The 19,814-nt window shown below is 44.1% G+C and overlaps 1 protein-coding gene across 1 annotated transcript in view; it reads right to left on the bottom strand.

Annotated features, from left to right (window-relative positions):
* The window catches only part of ksr2 (kinase suppressor of ras 2), a 587,663-nt gene that overhangs the window by 445,341 nt on the left and 122,508 nt on the right, over positions 1-19,814 (bottom strand). The window contains exons 2-3 of the mRNA XM_070887700.1: positions 15,581-15,721; positions 1,816-1,966 (exon numbers count right to left, since the gene is read on the bottom strand). Of these exons, the coding sequence (XP_070743801.1) occupies positions 1,816-1,966; positions 15,581-15,721 (292 nt within the window). The remainder of the gene's footprint in view (positions 1-1,815; positions 1,967-15,580; positions 15,722-19,814) is intronic.

Below are 19,814 nucleotides of genomic sequence, written 5' to 3' on the forward strand. Positions count from 1 at the left end.
CACCTTGCGCACTAGCGGCCGTCAGCGGGCGGTTCCTAGCAGTCCTCCCATCCCACCGGCAGGAGGCCGAGTGGAGACCGCCGGAAAAACGCGGTGGCGGCAGGCAGTAAGGCCACCAAGTTCGGGCCCTAAGTCAATAATATATATCAAGAAAAGCAGTGGTCCTAGTACCGACCCCAAGGGAACACCACTGTATACCTTCCTCCAGTCCATAAAACAACCATTCAGCCCTACTCTCTGTTTCCTGTCCCTTAGCCATATTTTGTATCCATGTTGCCACTGTCCCTTTTTTTCCATGGGCTTCAACTTTTCTGGCAAACCTATTATGTGACACTTTATAAAACATCTTTTGGAGGTCCATGTACACCACATTGACTGCATTGCCCTCATCAACCCTCTCTGTTACCTCATCAAAAAACTAAATCGAGTTAGTTAAACATGATTTGCCTTTCCCTGCTCGCTTTCTTTAATTAATACACACTTGTCCAAGTGACTGTTAAATTTGTCCCGGATTATTGTTTCTAAAAGCTTCCCCGCTACCGAGGTTAAACTAACTGGCCTGTAGTTGTTGGGTTTATCCTTGCATTCTTTTTTGAACAAGGATGTAACATTTTCATTTTTCCCAGTCTTCTGACACCAGCCCCGTATCCAAAAAGGATTGGAAGATTATGGCCAGTTACTCTGTAATTTCTACCTTTACTTCCCTCAGCATCCTAGGATGCATCCCATCCGGTCCTGGTGACTTATTTACTTTAAGTACAGCCAGCCTTTCTAGTACCTCCTCCTTAGCAACTTTTATCCCATCCAGTATCTCAACTACCTCCTCTTTCACTATGACTTTGGCAGCATCTTCTTCCTTGGTAAAGGAACATGCCCATCATGTTCCAGCCAGACATGAAAGAAGTCCAAAACTTCTATAGCAACAGTCTGAGTATTGGTGAGAGGTATTCAGACTGGTTTTAGGACATCAGTCATTGCGAGATTCGTTGCCGTTGACCCTAGTGGATCAGATCATGACCATCCACAGCCGGAGGACACAGGGATTCAGACCTCAATGGGGCCTGCAGTTTACAGAAATATGCTATTTCAGCATCAATGACAGTGAAATTCAACTTCGACGGGGTCACTAAAGGGACGGTAGCAGACCAACGGTCAGTTTACACCCTGCCCAATTTTCCTTTCCATTGACCTCCAGTACTTTCCAAATGAGCGTTCTTCATACACGAGTTTGGACAGTGAATGTCAGCCACTATTCAACCAGAGAGGGTAAGGCAATAGACAGATTTATGAATGATAAGGGAGTCAAGGGATATGGGGAGCGGGCAGGGAAGTGGAGCTGAGACCAAGATCAGATCAGCCATGAACTTATTGAATGGCGGAGCAGGCTCGAGGGGCCAAATGGCCTACTCTTACTCCTATTTCTTATGTTCTTATGGTTCTTAAGGCAAACAAGCCCAAAATCTGCCCACATGCACTTTCAAGCAGGTGTCATTGAATAGCATTCAAGAGCAGGAAACTCCAGAGTGAATTTCCCCAGCGCAGGAATACTGATACCAACTGTAGCAACCCAACTGCTGCCTCAGCAAAGATTAGCTAACTTAGGTCTGTACAGCTCAGTGATGCAAGAAGCAGTGCCTTTACTCACTGTACCATCCGAGAGCTGAATGAAGTATGTTTTTAATCCCCTGCACAATATTTATATTTATTAAACAAGAAAGCTTTCAGAAAGTATATCTTTCTCTTGCATAAAATGCAACCATCCTCAATGTGCTCACCCTGGGTAGATTGCAGCTTTGCATTACACAGTTTACTCACCTGATTTATGAACGCTTCTTAAGCAGGATAGCGAGGCGTTTAATCTGGCACATTCCTCACTGTTTGTTCCATATTTCTTCACCGTTTCACACACTTCATCATCGGTCATCTCTAACAGGGCTTCCAGAGTCAGTTGGTCAGGGGTTATGTCCTGAGGGTTTTAACAGAAAAAGAAAGCTTAAATCATAAAGTGCATTTGTATGCTTAAGGTGTTTTTTTAGGCCCTTGTGTTATATTTCACCTGTCAGTTTGAGTAATGATGTCTCAGTTACATAGAATTAAATAGAAATTACAAAATGGAATGAGTTCATTCGGCCTAACTAGTCCACATTGCTGTTAATCCTCCACACGAACAGTACTCCTAATCCAATCTATCTGCCCTGTTCCCATATTCCTTTATTTCCCTTGCCCTCACCCACTAGTGTTGTCCAATTTCTTAACCACTAGTTAACATGTTAAGATGAGGGTAATTGGGAACCCAGATGTGGCTCACTGAACTTTTAATTAGTAAATGAAAAGGGAGTCAGATACAGTTGTTGGATATGTGATCTCAATATTCATCATCGCACAGCACATGCATGTGCACTTTAACATTTTTCTGCACTTGTTGGTGAAATGCCAAGCTGAGAAGCAGAGCATGCAAGTGTTTTTTGATCATTGTATATGCTTTACTTTCTTGGCTATTGATTAACACAGGGGGAAACGCTGGACTTCAGTACCATGGGAACACCAGAAAAACTGTATGGCGAGGGACGCAGTCATTGTAGTCAGATCGACTAATCGTAATCAGATGGCAGTTAAACCCAAATAATGATGAGAAACTCAGGTCATGGCAAAGGACAAGCAGCATCCAATCACATTCTCGATGGACAGCTAGGACAGGTCGGGATGGAGAACCGGGGTGGGGTTGGGGGGTGGGGAGGGGGGTCAAGATGGAGAGCGGGGGAAATTCATGAAGAAAGGTTGAGCAGGTTAGGCCTATACTCATTGGAGTTTAGAAGAATGAGAGGTGATTTTATTGAAATATATAAGATTCTGAGGGGGCTTGACAGGGTAGATGCAGAGAGGATGTTTCCCCTCGTGGAGAATCTAGAACTAGGGAGCATAATTTCAGAATAAGGAGTCACCCATTTAAAATGCAAATGAGGAGGAATGTTTTCTCTCAGAGGGTCGTGAATCTTTGGAATTCTCTGCCCCAGAGAGCTGTGGAGGCTGGGACATTGAATATATTCACAGTGGAGATAGGCAGATTTTTGAATGATAAGAGAGTCAAGGGTTATGGGGAGCAGGCAGGGAAGTGGAGCTGAGTCCATGATCAGATCAACCTTGATCTTATTGAATGGCGGAGCGGGATCGAGGGGCCAAATGGCCTACTCCTGCTCCTATTTCTTGTTCTTATGTTTATTGTGCAACGCAGCAATTGCTCTGAGGAAGTGAAATTACTGCTCGTAACTGCTGGACAAAAACCTAGAAGCTGCGCTAAGATGTTCTGTGTCTGATAAATTTATGCCAGAACTGAAAACTTTGGTTTGAGAAAGGCTGCAAAGTTCACAATGAATGGTGCCAGATGTTTGTTAAGTAAATATGCATGTGAAGTACATTCAGCTGTATTGTGTGTAAGGCATTTTCCACTAAGATTAATGCATGCAGAGTATCTCTCGCATTTTCTGTTTTATTACTTTTAATCATCTTAATTATCTCATTTAGATCACCCCTTAATCTTCTATACTCAAGGGAATACAAGCCGAGTCGATGCAACCTGTCCTTATAATTTAACCCTTTTAGCCCTGGTATCCTTTTGGTGAATCTGCACTGCACCCTTCATGAGATGCTGTGCCAACAAATGAACATCGCCTGATCCAAGAGTCTAAAGTTGTGCTAGTACAAAGTTGGGGTGAATAGCGATTCAAATACATATTATGGCACTGGTAGGTCTATAAATTTGGCACATAATCATAGTATAAAAAGGACACTAAGGTTTTTTCATCTAATTTTATTTTTAAAAGAAAATATGCTATATTGTTGTTTCTCAGATTGAACCAAACTCTTTGTGACCTTGGTGTTCTTTTCGATCCCGAGCTGAGCCTCTGACCCCAAATTGTCTCGAGCACAAGGACCGCCTACTTCTACATCCATAACATTGCCTGCCTCCGCCACTGCTTCAGCCCATCTGCTGCTGAAACTCTCATTCATGCCTTGGTCACCATCAGAGTTGACTGTTCCTATGTTGACTATTCCTATGTCCTCCTGTGTGACTTCTCATCCGCCACACTCTGTAAACAGCTCATCCAAAACTCTGCTGCCCATATTCTGTCCCACTCACTGTTGTCTCACTCACTGATCACTCCTGTCCTTGCTAACCTGCACTGACCTAAACTGACTCTTATGCATCGCCCTCCCTTTGCCCCAACAATGATGGACGTGCCTTCAGCTGTCTAGGCCCCACACTTTGGAATTCCCTCCCTAAACCCACGCTCCACTTCTTCTCTTTCTTTAAGACCATCCTTAAAACCCACTTTGACCAAGCTTTTCTTCACCCCTCCCAATGTTTTCTTCTGTAGCTCAGCGTCCATTTCTGCCTGATTACGGCTCTGTGAAGCACCTTGGGACTTTTTTCTATGTTATAGGTGCTAAATAAATGCAAGTTATTGCTGTTATTTTTAAGCCCTCCGTATCTGTCAAGATTTACATGCTAACAAAACTATATTACTGTGTTTTTTCTTACAGTATAGAAGGTTGATCAAGGTGTTTAAAATTTTAAAAGGATTTGATACAGAAAAACTATTTCCTCTGCTGGGGAATCAAGATCGAGGGGATATAATCTTAAAATTAGAGCTAGGCCATTCAGAACGGAAATCAGGAAGCATTTTTTCACATAACGGATAGTAGAAATCTGCAATTCTCTCCCCCAAAAGGCTGTGGGTGCTGGGCCAATTGGAGCTTTCAGGCTAAGATTTCAAGAGATGTAGCTAAGACAGGTAAGTGGAGTTGAGGTACAGATCAGCCATGATCTAATTGAATGGCTGAGCAGGCTCGAGGGGCTGAATGGCCTACTCCTGTTCCTATGTTTCTACACTAATGCTGAAATCAGAAAAAGAGGGTTATGGAAACAGACAGAAGAGGTGGAAATGCAGTACAGGGTACTACAAAATCAGTGCTTCGCTGTTTTTTGTGGTAGAATTGTAATAAATACCGACTCTACACCAATAGTGCTCCTTCAAGCAAAAATGGAACTCGAGTTGTTCTCAGTGTGGTTATGGAAGCAGGTCATATTATGGAGAAACAACGGATTTGCTACTGAGAAGAATTGTTAAAAACTGCGAAACATTGAATCGCGACTGATTTCCATCCAGGTCGATACATGCAGTTTTCAGATCAATACTGCCCTCTGCTGGATAAAGCATTATTTACACAATTTAGATAGGGAAAGGACATACAGGTTGGACCTCCCTTATCCGGGACTCCCTTATAAGAACATAAGAAATAGGAACAGGAGTAGGCCATACGGCCCCTCGAGCCTGCTACGCCATTCAATAAGATCATGGCTGATCTGATCATGGGCTCAGCTCCACTTCCCCGCACGCTCCCCATAACCCCTTTCCCCTTATCGTTTAAGAAACTGTCTATTTCTGCCTTAAATTTATTCAATGTCCCAGCTTCCACAGCTCTCTGAGGCAGCAAATTACACAGATTTACAACCCTCAGAGAAGAAATTTCTCCTCATCTCAGTTTTAAATGGGCGGCCCCTTATTCTAAGATCATGCCCTCTAATTCTCGTCTCCACCGTCAGTGGAAACATCCTCTCTGCATCCACCTTGTCAAGCCCCCTCATAATCTTACACGTTTCCATAAGATTACCTCTCATTCTTCTGAATTCCAATGAGTAGAGGCCCAACCTACTCAACATTTCCTCATAAGTCAACCCCCACATCTCCGGAATCAACCTAGTGAACCTTCTCTGATCTTCCTCCAAAGCAAGTATATCCTTTCGTAAATATGGAAACCAAAACTGCATGCAGTATTCCAGGTGTGGCCTCACCAATACCCTGTATAGCTGAAGCAAGACCTCCTGCTTTTATACTCCATCCCCTTTGCAATAAAGGCCAAGATACCATTGGCCTTCCTGATCACTTGCTGTACCTGCATACTATCCTTTTGCGTTTCATGCACAAGTACCCCCAGGTCCTACTGTACTGCAGCACTTTGCAATCTTTTTCCATTTAAATAATAACTTGCTCTTTTATTTTTTTCTGCCAAAGTGCATGACCTCGCACTTTCCAACATTATACTCCATCTGCCAAATTTTTGCCCACTCACTTAGCCTGTCTATGTCCTTTTGCAGATTTTTTGTGTCCTCCTCACATATTGCTTTTCCTCCCATCTTTGTATTGTCAGCAAACATGGCTACGTTACACTCAGTCCCATCTTCCAAGTCATTAATATAGATTGTAAATAGCTGGGGTCCCAGCACTGATCCCTACCCCACTAGTTACTGTTTGCCAACAAGAGAATGAACCATTTATCCCGACTCACTGCTTTCTGTTAGTTAACCAATCCTCTATCCATACTAATATATTACCCCCCAACCCCGTGAACTTTTATCTTGTTCAGTAACCTTTTATGTGGCACCTTGTCAAATGCCTTCTGGAAGTCCAAATATCCAGCACCACCCCTCACTCGGCATGATTCTGATGGCCGGGGGTGCATGCGCACAATGCGGCCGACCTCCACCCCAACTTTATAGCTCGCCGACACTCAGCCTGCTGGGGCCCGCCGACACTCAGCCGCTGGGGCCTGCCGACACTCAGCCCGCCGACACTTTGGGCCCGCCCAGGGCACCGACCTCCTTCCCCTCCCCACCCCACCTCGGGCTGACCTCCCTTTATCCGGCAAAATCCCTTATTCGGCACAGGCCAGGTCCCGAGGGTGCCAGATAAGGAAGGTTCAACCTGTACTGAATTATATGAAAAAGCCAAATGCTACAAGCTAAATGTTCTGGTGCGAAGCACTGCACCTCTATTAATCTGTAACTGATTTGGAATTAATTTGTTTTGAATATTGGTATGAATTTGCAACTATATATATAGCGTGTAGTCACTGTTGTAATGTAAGAAACACAGCAGCTAATTTGGGTGCAGCAAGGTCTCACAAACAACAATGAGATAAATGACCAGATAACCTGTTTTAGTGATGTTGGTTGAGGGATAAATATTGGCCAGAACATCGGGAAAAATTCACCTTCTGTTCTTCGAAATGTGTCCACCTGAGAGGGCAGACAGGGGCCTCAGTTTAATGTCTCATTCAAAAGACAGCAGCTCCAATGGTACAGCACTCCTTCAGTACTACATTGGAGTGTTAGCCTAGATTTTGTGGGTGGGACTTGAATCCAGAACCTTCCGACTCGGAGGAGAGCTGCCACTGAGCCGCAGACGACAATAAGCTTCAGTACCCCGTGTTAGAGAAGGTATTCCCCCATCTTCAGGTGGGACAGTCTGCAGGTTCTGGATCAATCATGCATTGGTGGTCCTAACCGAGCGCAGAGTCCTGCTGGTCGTATCCGCTCGGGGCCCATGACTGGCTCGGAGCCCTGTCCTATTTCACCGGTTGCACAGACCTTACACCACCCCTGCCTTGTTGCTACGCAGAGAACTCTGCTGGAAGTACATGTCTGTGGATATTAGATGAGAATGGGTCAGGCTTGGCCATGATGCCCCCATCGTTAAAGAACGTGATAACACTCACTGTCAACGCTCAAACATGAAGAATGATCATGAACAGTTGTGTAGTGGTTATGGTCCTGAACTAGTAACCCGAAGGTTGTGAGTTCAAATCCCACCGCGACAAAATTTAATTCAATATTTGTGGCTCAGTATAAAATGACTGGATTGTTGCTAGATCACTTATGTCCTTCAGGATGGGAACCTGCCACCCATACATGCTCTGGTCTACATATGACTCCAGTATCACACTATGTGGTTGACTCTTAAGCCAAATGAGATCACATTTAACAATGTGCTCATGGAATTGCACTCCATTAAGGAATCTACAGGAGTGGAAGGAATTGGGAGAAGATTGGCAGAAAAAATGAATCCTACGCTTGAATGACAGCCACTGGAAGAGTTTCTCTAGTTCTCTGCTAGATGTAAAACCAGAGGTTAAGAGAAAAGAGACAAATTAAAAGAATGATCATTCCCTATGAAGTTTACAACCTTCCAAAAACTGTGCGGAGCAGTAAGGACACCCAGTAAGCATTCGTGAAACCCAGAAGAAAAAAAGAAAGACTTGCATTTATATAGAGCCTTTCACGAATGCTGAACATCTCAAAGCGCTTTACAGCAAATTAAGTACTTTTGTAGTGTAGTCACTGTTGTAATGTAGGAAAAGTGGCAGCCAATTTGCATAGAGCAAGCTCCCACAAACAGCAATATGATAATAACCAGATAATCTGTTTTTTGTTATGTTGATTGAGGGATAAATATTGGCCAGGACATCGGGGATAACTTCCCTACTCTTCTTTGAAATAGTGCCATGGGATCTTTTATGTTCACCTGAGAGAACAGATGGGGCCTCAGTTTAACGTCTCATCCGAAAGACAGCACCTCTGACAGTTTGGCACTCTCTCAGTACTGCACTGGAGTGTCAGCCTAGATTTTTGTGCTCAAGTCCCTGGAGTGGAACTTGAACCCATAACCTTCTGACTCAGGTGAGAGTGCTACCCACTGAGTCACCGCAGACAGAATGTAACAGCTTTGACTCAGAAAGGAACTTGGAGTGGGAGGAGAAAGATCTAGTTGTCGTGGTCCATATAGGTACCAACGACAAAGGTAGAAGAAAGAAAAGAAGTATGAGCAGCTAGGGGCTAAATTAAAAAGCAGAACCACAAAGGTAATAATCTCTGGATTACTACCTGAGCCATGAGCAAATTTGCATAGGGTAAGTAAGATTAGAGAGATGAACGCGTGGCTCAAAGATTGGTGTGGGAGAAATGGGTTTCGATTCATGGGGCACCGGCACCAGTACTGGGATAAAAGGGAGCTTTTCCGTTGGGACGGGCTTCACTTAAACCATGCTGGGACTAGTGTCTTGATGAATCGAATAACTAGGGCTGTAGAGAGGGCTTTAAACTAAATAGTGGCGGGGGGCGGGGGGGGGGGGGAGATCAGGTGAGCGTAAAGTTAAAAAGTCAAAGAGAAAATAGAAGGCAATGGTGCAGGGTAGTGATAGGGGAAATGATAACCAGAGTGTGACAGGAAGGGATAGCGTATAAACATTAAGAGTGCATCAGAAAGTGGGGTCAGAGTAGAGAAAAATGATAAAAAGACAAAATTAAAAGCTCTTTATCTGAATACACGCAGCATTCATAACAAGATAGATGAGGTAATGGCACAAATAGAAATAAATGGGTATGATCTGATAGCCATTACAGAGACGGCCATGGAACTGAATATTCAGGGGTATTTGACATTTTGGAAGGATAGACAGAAAGGAAAAGGAGGTGGGGTAGCTCTGTTAATGAAGGATGAGATCAGTAGTCAGAAATGATATTGGCTCAAAAGATCAAGATGTAGAATCACTTTGGGTGGAGGTAAGAAATAATAAGGGAAATAAGTCACTGGTGGGAGTAGTCTCTTGGCACTCTAACAGTAGCTACACTGTTGCACAGTGTATAACGCAAGAAATAATGCAGGCTTGTAAGAAAGATAGGGCAATAATCAAGGGCGATGTTAATCTTCATATTGATTGGATAAATCATATTGGCAAAGGTAGCCTTGAGGAAGAGTTCATTGAGTGTATTCGGGATGGTTTCTTAGAACAATGCGTAGTGGAATCAACTGGGGAGCAGACTATTTTATATCTGTGTAATGAGGCTGGATTAATTAATGATTTCATACTAAAGGCTCCTCTTGGGAAGAATGATCATAGCATGGTAGAATTTCAAATTCAATTTGAGGGTGAGAAAGTTAGGTCTTAAACTTGTGTCCTGAACTTAAATCAAAGCATTTACAAAGGTATAAAGGTTGGTTAAAGTGGATTGGGAAAATAGATTAAAGCGTAAGATGGTAGATAAGCAGTAGCAGACATTTAAGGAGATATTCCATAACTCTCAGCAAAGATATATTCCAGTGAGAAAGACTCCAAGTGAAGGATGAACCATCTGTGGCTAACTAAGGGATCAAATTTGGCCAGTACAGATTTCTGGCGTACTCACCAGAGGTGCGCCGTTTTTGTAGAACTCCAAGGGTGCCAAAAATCTTCGGGCCGAGTTTGGCCGGTCCCCAGCCTCTCCTCGATGGTGGCATAGCGTGGCAACTGGATTCAGGGGCGGAGCCAGGTCCCGGCGCTGAAAACAGTGCCGGGACCTCTGCACATGCGCGCTAGAGTGTGCGTGCATGCGCAGTAGCTCCTCGCCCCCAGAATCTGTGAGAGTGTGCTGCAGGCTGTGTGGGAGGGGCTAAAGCATGCCGTCCCTATCCCTGGCCGAATGGGCTCCCTCATCGGCGGCCCACTGCCTTCCCGGGCCGTGTTTTGGTAGGACTTCTATTTTTTATTTATTATTGTTTGATTGATTGATTATTACTTTGGTCTTGGTGCTTTAGATGCAGCGTTCCTTCTATTTTTTATTTGTTAATTAATTGCTTATTACTTTTGTGCTTTGTAAGTCTTAGTGCTAGGTGTAGGTCCTCTCGGCTTCCCTGTATTTTTTATTTGTTATTGAATGCTTATTTTTGTGTTCTGTTTAGTGCTTAGTGCTTTAGAATGTAGTTATCTGCGCTGATTTCTTAACTCTCCACAACTATTAGTTGTCCAAACTGGCTTAAATGGCCAAAACAGGCGTAGGTGGCTAGTAACGCCCCTTTTGAAAATAAAACGAAACTAAAAAAAATTCTAATTAACTCACTTACACTGGCGCAAATTAAATGTGCAGAATGGGGATTTTTAAGATACTCCAGAAAAATCAAGTTGCTCCAAAAAACCGGAGCAACTCCTGGCCAAATTTGGGCCCTAAGGAAGTAAAGTACGGTATCAAATTAAAAGCAAAGGCATACACTGTTGTGAAGATTAGTGGAAGACCAGAGGATTGGGAAATTTTTAGAAACCAGCAAAGGACGACTAAAAAAATAATGAGAAAGAAAATAGTTTATGAGAGTAAACTAGAAAGAAATATAAAAACGGACAGTAAGAGTTTCTACGGGTATATAAAAAGGAAGAGAGTAGCTAAAGTAAACGTTGGTCCCTTAGAGGATGAGACTGGGGAACTAATAATGGGAAACAGGGAAATGGCAGAGACTTTGAACAAATATTTTGTATCGGTCTTCTCGGTAGAAGACACTAAAAGCATCCCAATAATTGATAATCAAGGAACTAGTGGGAGTGGGGAACTTAAACCAATCACTATCACTGGAAAAAGAGTACTAGGCAAACTAATGGGATGAAAGGTGAAGAAGTCCCCTGACCTGATGGCCTGAATCCGAGGGTCTTAAAAGAAGTGGCTGTAGAGATAGTGGATGCACTGGTTGTAATCTACCAAAATTCCCTGGATTCTGGAGCGGTCCCAGCTGATTGGAAAACCACAAAATGTTACGCCCCTATTTAAGAAAGGAGGAAGACAGAACGCAGGAAACTATAGACCAGTTAGATAACATCTGTCATTGGGAAAATGCTGCAGTCCATCATTACGGAAGTAGTAGCAGGACATTTAGAAAATCATCATACAGTCAAGCAGAGTCAGCGTGGTTTTATGAAAAGGAAATCATGTTTGACAAATTTGCTGGTGTTCTTTGAGGATGTAACAAGCAGGGTAGATAAAGGGGAACCAGTAGATATCATGTATTTGGATTTCCAGAATGCATTCGATAGGGTGCCACATAAAAGGTTACTGCACAAGATCACGGGGTTTGTGGTAATATATTAGCATGGATAGAGGATTGGCTAACTAACAGAAAACAGAGAGTCAGGATAAATGGGTCATTTTCAGGTTGGCAAACTGTAACTAGTGGGGTGCCACAGGGATCAGTACTAGGGCCTCAACTATTTACAATCTATATTAATGACTTGGATGAAGGGACCGAGTGTAATGTAGCCAAGAATGCTGATGATACAAAGATAGGTGGGAAAGCAAGTTGTGAGGAGGACGCAAAGTATCCACAAAGGAACATAGATGGGCTAAGTGAATGGGCAAAAATTTGGCAGATGGCATATAATATGGGAAAATGTGAGGTTATCCATTTTGGTAGGAAAAATAAAAAAGCTAATTATGATTTAAATGGGGAGAGATTACAAAATGCTCCGGTACAGAGGGATCTGGGGGTTCTTGTACATGAAACACAAAAAGTTAGCATGCAGGTACAGCAAGTAATTAGGAAGGCAAATGGAATGTTGGCCTTTATTGCAAGGAGGATGGAGTATAAAAGTAGGGAAGTCCTGCTACAACTGTACAGGGCGTTGGTGAGATCACACCTGGAGTACTGCGTACAGTTTTGGTCTTATTTATATACTTGCATTGGAAGTAATTCAGAGAAGATTTACGAGGTTGATTCCTCAGAAGGAGTTGTCTTATGAAGAAAAGTTGAGCAGGTTGGGCCTATACTCATTGGAGTTTAGAAGAATGAGAGATGATCTTATTGAAACGTATAAGATTCTGAGGGGGCTTGACGGGGTAGATGCAGAGAGGATGTATCCCCTCATGGAGGAATCTAGAACTAGGGGGCATAGTTTCAGAATAAGGGGTTGCCCATTTAAAATGGAGATGAGGAGGAATTTCTTCTCTCAGAAGGTTGTGAATCTTTGGAATTCTCTACCCCGAGAGCAGTGGAGGCTGGGTCATTGAATATATTTAAGGTGGAGATAGACAGATTTTTGAAAGATAACGGAGTCAAGGATTATGGGAAAGGGGCAGGGAAGTGGAGTTGAGGCCAAGATCAGCCATGATCTTATTGAATGGCAGAGTAGGCTCGAGGGACCAAATGGCCTACTCCTGCTCCTATTTCTTATGTTCTTATGTAAGGCAACAGAGGCTAGAATATCAATGGAAGAGGGAGCGGGAATGTACCATAGCGTGTTTGCTTCGGTCTTCACAGTGGAAGATACAAAAACCATGCCAAAAATTGTTGGTCACGGGAATGTGGGAAGGGAGGACCTTGAGATAATCACTATCACTACGGGGGTAGTGCTGGATAGGCTAATGGCACTCAAGGTAGACAAGTCCCCTGGTTCTGATGAAATGCATCCTAGGGTATTAAAAGAGATAGAAACATAGAAACATAGAAAATAGGTGCAGGAGTAGGCCATTCGGCCCTTCTAGCCTGCACCGCCATTCAATGAGTTCATGGCTGAACATGCAACTTCAGTACCCCATTCCTGCTTTCTCACCATACTCCTTGATTCCCCTAGTAGTAAGGACTTCATCTAACTCCTTTTTGAATATATTTAGTGAATTGGCCTCAACAACTTTCTGTGGTAGAGAATTCCACAGGTTCACCACTCTCTGGGTGAAGAAATTCCTCCTCATCTCGGTCCTCAATGGCTTCCCCCTTATCCTTAGACTGTGTCCCCTGGTTCTGGATTTTCCCAACATTGGGAACATTCTTCCTGCATCTAACCTGTCTAACCCCGTCAGAATTTTAAACGTTTCTATGAGGTCCCCTCTCATTCTTCTGAACTCCAGTGAATACAAGCCCAGTTGATCCAGTCTTTCTTGATAGGTCAGTCCCACCATCCCGGGAATCAGTCTGGTGAACCTTCGCTGCACTCCCTCAATAGCAAGAATGTCCTTCCTCAGGTTAGGAGACCAAAACTGTACACAATACTCCAGGTGTGGCCTCACCAAGGCCCTGTACAATTGTAGCAACACCTCCCTGCCCTTGTACTCAAATCCCCTCGCTATGAAGGCCAACATGCCATTTGCTTTCTTAACCGCCTGCTGTACCTGCATGCCAACCTTCAATGACTGATGTACCATGACACCCAGGTCTCTTTGCACCTCCCCTTTTCCTAATCTGTCACCATTCAGATAATAGTCTGTCTCTCTGTTTTTACCACCAAAGTGGATAACCTCACATTTATCCACATTATACTTCATCTGCCATGCATTTGCCCACTCACCTAACCTATCCAAGTCGCTCTGCAGCCTCATAGAATCCTCCTTGCAGCTCACACTGCCACCCAACTTAGTGTCATCCGCAAAAATGGCGGGAGTTATAGCAGATGCATTCGTTATAATCTATCAAAATTCTCTGGACTCTGGGGAGGTACCAGCGGATTGGAAAGCAGCTAATGTAATGCCTCTGTTTAAAAAAGGGGGCAGACAAAAGGCAGGTAACTTTAGGCCGGTTATTTTAACATCTGTAGTGGGGAAAATGCTTGAAGCTATCATTAAGGAAGAAATAGCGAGACATCTGGATAGGAATAGTGCAATCAAGCAGACGCAACATGGATTCATGAAGGGGAAATCATGTTTAACTAATTTACTGGAATTCTTTGAGGATATAATGAGCATGGTGGATAGAGGTGTACCGATGGATGTGGTGTATTTAGATTTCCAAAAGGCATTCGATAAGGTGCCACACAAAAGGTTACTGCAGAAGATAAAGGTAGGCGGAGTCAGAGGAAATGTATTAGCATGGATAGAGAATTGGCTAGCTAACAGAAAGCAGAGAGTCGGGATAAATGGGTCCTTTTCGGGTTGGAAATCGGTGGTTAGTGGTGTGCCACAGGGATCGGTGCTGGGACCACAACTGTTTACAATATACATAGATGACCTGGAAGAGGGGACAGAGTGTAGTGTAACAAAATTTGCAGATGGCACAAAGATTAGTGGGAAAGCGGGTTGTGTAGAGGACACAGAGAGGCTGCAAAGAGATTTAGATAGGTTAAGCGAATGGGCTAAGGTTTGGCAGATGAAATACAATGTTGGAAAATGTGAGGTCATCCACCTTGGAAAAAAAAACAGTTAAAGGGAATATTATTTGAATGAGGAGAAATTACAACATGCTGCGGTGCAGAGGGACCTGGGGGTCCTTGTGCATGAATCCCAAAAAGTTCGTTTGCAGGTGCAGCAGGTAATCAGGAAGGCGAATGGAATGTTGGCCTTCATTGCGAGAGGGATGGAATACAAAAGCAGAGAGGTCCTGCTGCAACTGTATAGGGTATTGGTGAGGCTGCACCTGGAGTACTGCGTGCAGTTTTGGTCACCTTACTTAAGGAAGGATATACTAGCTTTGGAGGGGGTTCAGAGATGATTCACTAGGCTGATTCCGGAGATGAGGGGGTTACCTTATGATGATAGATTGAGTAGACTAGGTCTTTACTCGTTGGAGTTCAGATGGATGAGGGGTGATCTTATAGAAATATTTAAAATAATGAAAGGGATAGACAAGATAGAGGCAGAGAGGTTGGTCGGGGAGACTAGAACTAGGGGGTACAGCCTCAAAATACGGGGGAGCCAATTTTAAACCGTGTTGAGAAGGAATTTCTTCTCCCAGAAGGTTGTGAATCTGTGGAGTTCTCTGCCCAAGGAAGCAGTTGAGGCTAGCTCATTGAATGTATTCAAATCACAGATAGATAGATTTTTAACCAATAAGGGAATTAAGGGTTACGGGGAGCGGGCGGCTAAGTGGAGCTGAGTCCACGGCCAGATCAGCCATGATCTTGTTGAATGGCGGAGCAGGCTCGAGGGGCTAGATGGCCTACTCCTGTTCCTAATTCTTATGTTCTTATTCCAACAGTGTTATGGATGATGGTTTTAGCTGCTTCATGCTGGGTTTACCTCTATCACTTCTTTGCGGATATTTACAATTCGGAACCAATGTACGAGGTGTGGAAACCCCTCTAGCTCAGCATTCCGCTCCTGCAGAGAAACTTTGCGTTTACAGGAAAGCTGACGGCTGAAGTATTTCACAAGTTTACCCTAAAACAAAGAAAAAAAACTGTTAGAAAATATCAGTAAATGAGTCCTCTGAAAGAAGATTAAACACAAATCTGTGTCCAAAGACAGCACAATTGCAGTTTGGGATTTATTTTTAATCAGTCAATAGTGATTGCAACAAAATTATTAGAGTTTGTCACAGCTTTAAAATTGTTGTCCCTCCCCCATCGCCCCAACACCAACCTTCCCCTCCTCCACACACACACACACAAACACACACCCTCCTCTTGAAAGCAGAGACTGGCCCAACTGACCATTCTTGATATACGAGTCTAGACAATGAATGTCAGGAGGCTATTTAACCATTGTAAGGAAAGGGTAAATCACACTGTCCTGAAGTCTATTAATGTTATATTGAGATTGATTTCACTTTGTAATGTAGTAAGATTAACCTTTAGCCTTTGCCTGTTAAGCAGGGAAGTTTAAGTCAATTTGAAGTATCACTTGGCTATTGAGCCAGGGCTGACCCTGCTGCAATGGTCAGCTTCAGGATGAAATAGTACGAGGTTTAATTAAAGACTGCCAATGAATCATTTGGTAACAGTGTGAGAAAACAGTTCTGCAAAGGAAAACACCCAGGTATACATCATCCTTTTTAATTGGGGTTTCTGTAGAAGCAGGGCTGGTGTGGGATGGTGCTGAATCAAAGACAGACTTTGGTAGAATAGCAATTAAATGTAACAAGAGTGAAACTGTTGATAAAATAACAAAGCTAGGGTGTTGTCTACGGAAAAAAGAGCCCGTTAAGTAAAATAAACTAAAGCTATTGATAAGGGACAAGTCAAATAAATTCTCCTTATATGGAGTTGTATTTTACCTTTTATATGATTATGTAATGCAAAATTGTGTGGATTGTCACGCAGAGAGAAAGCTAGGCAGGGGGAGTGTCACGCAGAAGGAGAGTGACGCAGAGGGAGAGCGACACAGAGGAAGTGTCACGCAGAGGGAGAGTGACGCAGAGGGAGAGTGACGCAGAGAGAGTGCCAGGCAGAGGGAGAGCTAGACAGGTGGAGTGTCACGCAGAAGGAGAGTGACGCAGAGGGAGAGTGACGCAGAGGGAGTGTCACGCAGAGGGAGTGTCACACAGAGGGAGAATGATGCAAAGGGAGAGTGACGCAGAGGGAGTGTCATGCAGAGGGAGAGTGACACAGAGGGAGTGTCACGCAGAGGGAGTGTCACGCAGAGAGAATAAGGGAAATGTATAAAAAGTGTCTGTTTGTAATGAGTATTTGGATTTGTAAAGGCCCTAAGATACAACTCAGAACTGTAACATGTTTAAATCCCCAACCAACCATCATTAGGTCTGGTTGTAAAGACTACTTTTTAAGTGTATGTTTAAGTACTATTGTATGCGCTGTATGCTTAATAAATCTATGACATCTGATTTTCAAAGTTAAGACCTTATTGATTTGAGTACATTATAAATATGAACACATCCTCGAACACCATGGAGAGTGATCCTGTCCTCCCCCGATGTCCACAAACACACAACCTTTCCAGAAGGAGGCACTCAATGATCATCAATAGGAAGAATCCTAACTTTTTTTTCTCTCACGAGCCTATGTCAACCTGGCTTCACAGCAGAATGAATTTACCCTGGATCTAGTGTTATGCTCAAGCACATCACACTGGTATAACTGCAACCTAAGACTAAGAAAGTGATCTGAAGTCATGAACATAATTCTGATACTGTTACACTTCCTAAAATAGCAATTCAACTTCTGTTCAGTCTGTTATATTTGTTTTCATTGTTAATCAGTACAATATTTTTAAAATTCATATCAATTTTACATAGTTTTCTATTGATTACTAGGACACAGGAATGAAAATATTTGAAAGAAACGTTCAATGAGTCCAGCAGTCTCCTTAATGATCTGTGGGACAATCTAAGTAAAATAATTTTATACTAGAGAATCTAGCTTAAGTTATTTAAAACGTGCAAAAGCAGAAATTGCTGGAAATATAAGGCAGGTGTAGGCTCTTATAAAAAGAAAAAAAGACAGGTTAGCAATAAGGGTATAGGGGTAGAACCTCCAATTTTCTGCTTATCACCCAAAAATGAGCGTTATTTCCGGCGTGGGCAGTAAAAAAGGGTTTTCAGATCGCCGGCTTCTCGCCCATTTTCAAAGCACTTAGTCTGCATTTTTGAAAATGGGCATTACCGCAAGCGATATGAAATGGGCGGTAGCATTAAATTTTTTTGACCTTCTGCCGTAAAGTGTGGCCATCCTTAGCAACGGCATGGCAATGCTCAATTCCCGCGATTCAGGAGTCAAGGGTCATCATGACATGCGCAGAAGAGGAGACAGAGAGAGAGGGAGCTCAGAGGGTCTGAAAGCGTGTGTGGGTATGATGTGTGCTTGTCTGGCTGTTGTGGGAGGCACGAGGGAGATTCACCAGCAGCAAAAAGCCTACTAAGCACCAAGAACCATAGTTGGCACTGAGTTTTTGTCCAACAAATAAGATATAACATGGATGGGATGGAGGAGGCCCTGCAGCTGGTAGCCAGGAACACTGGTGGCAGAGGACTCCCAGTGGTCTAGGAGCGCGGCACTACACCCCAAGGTGCCGCAACTCCATTGCCAATACACACGAGAGCCAGCAGCAACATCTTGCTTCTGGCTCGGAGCACGTTCCCACCTCGGGACCGTCCTCTCCCGTATCTGTCCAAGCAGCATTTCGGCCATCACACCACACCCCTCCCCGCGACCCCCCCCCCCTCAAAGAAGCATGGCCTGAGGAGCTCCTTGGCAAGGGGACTTGGAGTCAGGAGGGAAAGGGGTAGAGGTGGGGAGGAGAAGTGGGGGGGGAAGGGTTGGTTTGTACAGAAATACTGATAATTTCAGACTAATGTTCAGTTTAAATGTTTTTTATTTAACAAAACCTTGTAGCGCATTGGCACAGATACTTGCACCATTACATGCTGGTGATTCCTTAACATCAAAGGATATAATTACACTTAACTTCAATAAATCAAACGTTAACTGTCACCAAGGTGATGCCCACCATTGATGTATGACCTGCACACCCAGCATTGTGTCAGCCTTGTACATAACACCAACGTTCTTTCAGGCAATCATTGATGAGCCCCTGACGTAAGGCTCTTGCAGTTATCATGTCACCATGGGCCCTTTCATGCGTTCTACGGGGGGGCGGGGGCATGGCTTCAGCATCAGCCTGATTGTCTGGGCCGATGTCAGCATCCGCCTCGTCATCCTCCTCTTCCTCTCTCTGGTGAGGTGGACTGTCAGACTCATCAGGCAATTCTTGTCCCCTCCTGATAGCCAAGTTGTGCAGCATGGAGCACACCACCACGAATTGAGCTACCTGCTCAGGATGGTATTGGAGCTCGCTTCCTGAGTGGTTCAGGCACCTAAAGCGCTGCTTCAGCACTGCAATGGTTTTCTCCACGATATTGCGAGTTGCTCTGTGGCTCTTGTATGCCTCTCGGCTTCGGTGTGGGTGCCACGCAGGGGGGGTCATCAGCCAGGTGGGGAGGCCATATCCTTTGTCACCAAGCATCCAGCATTGACCTTGTGGCTGATTGCTAAACAAGTCAGATACAGTGCTCTCACGCAGGATGTGAGCATCATGGATGCTGCCCGGAAATTGAGCATTCACTGCCAGTATAATTTGCTGGTGGTCGACAACGAGTTGAACATTCAGGGAGTGGAATCCCGTGCGGTTCCTGAAAACTTCTGCACCTGAAAAGGTGCCCGCATCGCGATGTGCTTACAACCTATCGCTCCCTGCGCCTTGGGGAAGTTTGCAGTTCTGGGGAATCCTAGAGCCCTCTCAGTCTGTGCCTCCCTGATCATACGGAAGCTGATCAAGTCCCTCCTGCGTGCGTACAGGGCTTCAGTGACCTGTCTAATGCAGCGATGCGTGGCATGCTGAGAAAGTCCACAAATGTCTCCAGCTGTGGCCTGAAAAGAATCCGAGGCGTAGAACGGCAGTGCCACAGTGACTTTGGCCTCAACGGACAGTGCAGCACTGATGGTGCTGGCACGCTGCAGATCTGCCCTTATCAGCTGTCATACCTCAGTGACAACCTCTTTGTGGAAGCATAGTCTCC

This window comes from Pristiophorus japonicus, chromosome 8 (genome assembly GCF_044704955.1).
Source record: "Pristiophorus japonicus isolate sPriJap1 chromosome 8, sPriJap1.hap1, whole genome shotgun sequence".
NCBI lineage: Eukaryota > Metazoa > Chordata > Chondrichthyes > Pristiophoridae > Pristiophorus > Pristiophorus japonicus.